Source organism: Grammomys surdaster, unplaced genomic scaffold, assembly GCF_004785775.1.
Source record: "Grammomys surdaster isolate TR1022 unplaced genomic scaffold, NIH_TR_1.0 425, whole genome shotgun sequence".
In the NCBI taxonomy this organism is placed as follows: Eukaryota; Metazoa; Chordata; class Mammalia; order Rodentia; family Muridae; genus Grammomys; species Grammomys surdaster.
The window spans coordinates 177,019-182,451 of record NW_021604844.1 but is presented as its reverse complement, the minus strand read 5'-3'; the positions used below and the strand labels follow the sequence as shown (position 1 = coordinate 182,451).

The 5,433-nt window shown below is 34.9% G+C and overlaps 1 protein-coding gene across 1 annotated transcript; it reads right to left on the bottom strand.

Annotated features, from left to right (window-relative positions):
- Window positions 1-876: 876 nt before the first annotated feature.
- LOC114632780 (olfactory receptor 52Z1-like) lies at window positions 877-4,963 on the bottom strand. Its single transcript, XM_028781391.1, has 2 exons — window positions 4,945-4,963; window positions 877-1,865 (listed from the first exon to the last, which is right to left on the bottom strand). Exons 1-2 carry the CDS (start codon window positions 4,961-4,963, stop codon window positions 877-879), a joined length of 1,008 nt encoding a protein of 335 aa, XP_028637224.1.
- Between the last annotated feature and the right edge of the window lie 470 nt (window positions 4,964-5,433).

Here is a 5,433-nt window from a genome sequence, read left to right as displayed (position 1 = left end):
AGAGTTAGTCTTCCAAGGATGAGCTTCCTTGTGAACTGTCCAATGCAGAGTGCTCAGCCTTGAAAACATACACACACAAACAAAAAATAAATAAACTTAGCAGACCCTGTTTACATATATTTGTGCACACACATACATGTATAAGTAGGTAAACAGCGATCATAATCAAAGGTCAAAGAGGTTATCTATTTACGACTGAGGGAACAGTATTTTGAGGGAGGTGGGGAAGGTAGGGAGGAAATAAAAGAGAGTCATATAACTTTGTTTAAATTAAAACATTAGAAGCTAAAACAACAAAGCAATGTATTTTATGCATCGGCTCTGTACATAAAGTGTATACCTGGGAGTTTATTATTTGTGACCATTGGGTTTATTATTTGATTAATTGAACTGTTTATCTAGTGAGTATTTATGAATTCATTCATTTCTGTTGTTCTTGATAACAGTAATTTCTGACTTGACAAAGCTATTATTTTATTCTCTCTATGGATAACTGAAGTAGAAATAATACATATACCATAAAACATTTAACTTACTTTAGTATGCTTATTTCCCCTTGATTACTGTAATATGTTGATTTATTCCTCAAAGGTACTTATGTTTCCTGTTATCTTCCTCTTTCTGTCACAACAATCAACTTTGGAAGTAATATATATTCCATAATTTTACTATTTTAAATGTTTACATATTCTTTTTTATTTAATTTTTCATACAATATATTTTATTATATTCCCTCTTATATCAATTCCTCCAAGATTCACACTACTGTCCTACACACCCAATTTATATTCTTTCTCTTTTGAATTCTACTTAGTGTTTTTATTGAACGTTAGATGTTCCAGGGCTAGATCTGAGCAGACTGTTTTGGATTTTTATTTAAGCCTTATTTTTTATTTTGGATTCCCTGTTCTTTGCTATTTCATTAGACTTAAATAATGTTTGAGAACAGGGTCCTACTACTCGCATCCTTATCTCTTTGGTCTTTATTCCATAAACAATGGGGTTCATGGTTGGAGGTATCAGTAGATAGAGGTTTGCTAGGAGGATGAGAGTGTGCCTGGACACATGGTGTCCAAAGCGATGGGTAAAGAAAGAGAAAAAGGCCAGTGTGTAGAATATTAAAATGACGCAAATGTGAGCTCCGCAGGTGCCAAAGGCTTTTGTCCGTGCTTCCCTTGATGGCAGTTGTAGAACTGTTTTCAAGATTAGCCAGTAGGACAAAGAAATGAAGACGAAGTCCAGCCCTGTCGTGAGCAGAGCAGCTGAGAGACCATAAATGCTATTTAAGGTAAAGCTATTGCAAGCCAACTTGGCAATGCCCATGTTCTCACAGTATGTGTGACGAATAATGTTGCTTCGGCAGAAGTCCAAGCGGAGAATCAGTAGAACACCTGGAGTAACAACAGCCACACTTCGAGCTATCAGCGCCAGACCAACCTTGCCAATGAGAGAGCCTGTAAGCAGGGATGTATAATGCAGTGGTGTGCAGATAGCCACATAGCGATCAAAAGCCATGACCAGTAAGATAGCAGATTCAGAGAGGAACAGAGCATGGACAAAAAACATCTGTGTAAGGCAGGCAGGAAAGATGGCTGCCAAGGGACCCTGCCAGAAAATGAGCAACATTTGGGGTACTGTGACAGTACAGAGGAGGATATCATTTAATGCCAACATGGCCAGGAAGAGATACATTGGTTCATGGAGGCTCCGGTCACAGACCACGACTGCCATGACCAGCGTGTTGCCTAACACAGCCAAGAAGTACATGAAGCTGAAAGGGATGGACATCCAAATCTGAATAGCTTCTAATCCTGGCACACCAGTAAGCAGAAAGAAAGTGAGCTGAGTAGGTGTAGTGTTGAGTTCTGTAAGAAAGGTGTGGAAAAGTTTATTACAAGAGAACAAACAATGCAGAGTAAACGGCTTTAGTGTTAGTAAAGTACCAAATATTTTCGGTGTGATGAAGAGAAAGGAATAAAAATCATAAATGAGATCATTATAAGTGAGCTAGTGTATGGAATGTCTTCTGACAATCCTTTTTGCAGAACAATTTCCTTTAAAATTGTGGGTAAAGTTTTTGCAAGCCATTTTCTGTGATTGTAAAATACTCGTTTTCTGTGATTGATGCCATTTGTTACAATCAAATAATTTTATTTGGTCTTTGAACTTTTATTCTAAATGTCTATAACTGCTAAATAATAACTACAAAAGCATAGTTTTCTTCCTTTCTTCATCTAAGTAAAGGCTGGAAAGAACATCATATTTATTAAATCATCACCCGGTATATAACTGGCAACAATTGCTTGCTAATTCTTTAAGATTCTAATTCCTCTTAAAATAATACATTGTATAATCTTTTGTTTCCTCCTTTCCAGCTTCCCTTTCTCCCTTTCTCTCTATCTTTATGCATGTGTGTGTGCATGAGTATGTGCATGTGTATGTACATGTGTATATGTATGCATGTGTGTATATGTGCATGTATGGGGTGTCATGCATGGTATGCAATTGTATACCATGGTATACAGTGCATGCAAAGATCTGGAAACAACTTTCAGGACCCCATGTAAGTCCTGTGAATTGATGTCACATTGTCAGTCTTAGCATTAAGTAATTTTCTTTGGTAAGCCATCTAATGGGCCCCAAGAGAGAAATTCTTATTTTCTATCTGAAAGTTTGGGAATTTTTATTGTTTCCCTAATTTTTTACTATCAAAAGGAATAATTTGATTAACTTCTCTCTCATTCAAATACTCAAAGACAATAACTGAACAAACATAAATTTTAAAGTACATTACAAAAGTTAAATTATTCATCCTTACATTAATACTGATTCTCAAGAATCAGGACATAGAATCAGATAGAAATTCACCCCATTGTAGATTTTCATTTAAAGAAAGCCACAGCAGAGAATCTAGGCTCATCACTACTGACTGCCTAACACTGTTGGGATTTTCCATGGAGCATAAAAATGTCTATTTTCATTCAGATCTATCAAGAGAAAGAGATGAGAATGTACTAATATTTTTATAACCATGGGTATTGTTTCTATAATGTTATTGAAAATTGTAATGATGCTGAGGGCCATGCAGGGGGAATGACAAATAGCTGTAGAACCCATGGAATACAGCCCACAGGTTACCAGAGCTACATGGGTGAGCCTCCATGTGGCACAACTCCAAGGACTGTGTCCTGAGGACTGCATGCTGTTGTGGACTTCTGCTCTGTTTGCTACATTCATACTTGTCTTAATCTAAGAATTATTAGAAAACTCTAAGGGGGTTTCCAGTCCCTCACTGGGCAATATTTCTGGCACTCAAAATAATCTCTTTCAGGCATTGCTGGTGAAGCAGATTAATAATTCAATCACTAACCTAGAGAAGAACTTAGAAATATAGATTGTCAACAATTACTACCACCCTTAGAAAACACTTAGAAAAATAAAATTGTTAGTGAAGCTGGGTTAACATGTCTTTACCATTGGCTCTGAGGTAAAAAAACAAAATCTGAGAAACAATTTGAAATTCAGAAAGGCACACTCTTATTAGTTAAGCTAGGGATCCTTTGTGGTCTGGGAACAAGAACAGTGGCAGCTGGGTGAAGTGACTCTCACTGAGGTTGGACTGGTGATAATTGATTTCTTATACCCATTTTTGTCCTCAGCTTCCAAGTGTTATTTGTTAAGAACTGTTGATGAGTAGCTATGCATTTTTAGGTCTTAGATTAGATATGACTGATTCTTATATAAAAGTTTAGATTTGTGATTCTTTTAAGATTTTCACAAGATTACTTTTAAAGATAAATAATAAAATAATTACTCCTTTCTTTGTAACCACAAATTACTGCCTGCCAGTAAGAGAAACTGGCTGAGAAAACTACCTTGCTTGCTCATACTTTTTAAATCTATAACAAGTTGTTTAGTTACGATTGAACACGGGCTTGGAGAATAATTTTATTTTCTTTACCTGTACTATGTAATGATATTTCTTGTAAAGGTATTAGAAAACACACTGTTTTTTCATAATCATTTCCTAGAAGAAAGCTAAAATGTAATTACTGTAATACTAAATGTATTACAGTAATTTTATACTGCTTGAATTTTTTTCTGGGATATATAAGCTATGGAAGAAAGAATAAAGTATGGTGGCTAGAACAACATTTCTCCCATTCATCAACTCTGTGTGTATGTGTAATGTTTGTGTGAATAGGATCTGAAACATTGTTCCTCCACCTATCAATGGTGTGTATGTATGTATATGTGTAAAGTTTGTGTGAGAGAGGGTCCAAACAGCCATCAACTATATGTATGTGTAAGGTTTGTGTGAATCGGGACTTGAATGTCCCTTTGTCTCTCTTCTGCTCTCTTGTTTTCTTTCACTCTCTTCTCACTATTTCCACTCTCTGCCTTAGTTATAATGAGAAATAAATACATTTTATTTCTTACTTAAGGGACACATACATGAAATAGATAATAGAAGTAAGATAACTATTGCTTAAAATGCAGTTAGGTCCATTGTTTCCTCAAACACATGAGGAAGAAAATTTGCACTTCCTAGCTTTGTTTTATAACAAACACACAGAAAATATAAGCAATTTAAATAGAAGACAAACCACATAACACACTAGTAATTGCCATTGTAGTAATAAATGGTAATATTTGGAAACTTTTAGGAATACTTACTAATAACCCTTTCTCTAAAGTTAAAATAATCTTTTCATGCAATGAAACATAAGTATACAAACTACTCTGCTTAGTTCATTATGCCAGTTTTACATTGACAGAATCCCGGTCATATAATAATATATAATTCTTGTTTACAAACGAAGAGATTTTAGCTTCAGAATCTGTGGTTTTAATCATTGAAGGATTATTGTTTACCTTGTGAATTCATAGCTTTTCTGACTCAATAAAACATTAAAGAAAAGGTTTATAAACTGTGTTAATTACCTTTTATTGTGATATCCATAGAGCTTGTGTGAAATAGTCATGCCTTACTTGTGGGCACAGAGGGGAGTTATACATATACTTCTCTTTATTTCACACTGATAATATTAACATCAACCAAGGGAATAGCATCTACCTGAATAGAGAGGCCATTTGAGAATTATCTTCATTAAGTAACTATTTCGACCACAGTTAGAATTTGGTTATCTGACTAGATCATGCCTTTCCTACCTCTGAAATGATGATTTCATATCTTGAATTGTATCTGATTATTTTTAAACCATAGTAAATATCTTTGCAATGTATGTGTACACTGCTATAAGTGCAATATTTAATCTTTATATAATGGTATAAAAATACATGTTTCCTATTCCATATCTGCTATGAAACGTGGATGCCTTCTGCAACAATAACAAAAAACTTCTGTGACCACTTGTATCTATTTCAGTCAAATACCAGATGCCACGTAGTGCAATTTTTGTGTGTGGTGAT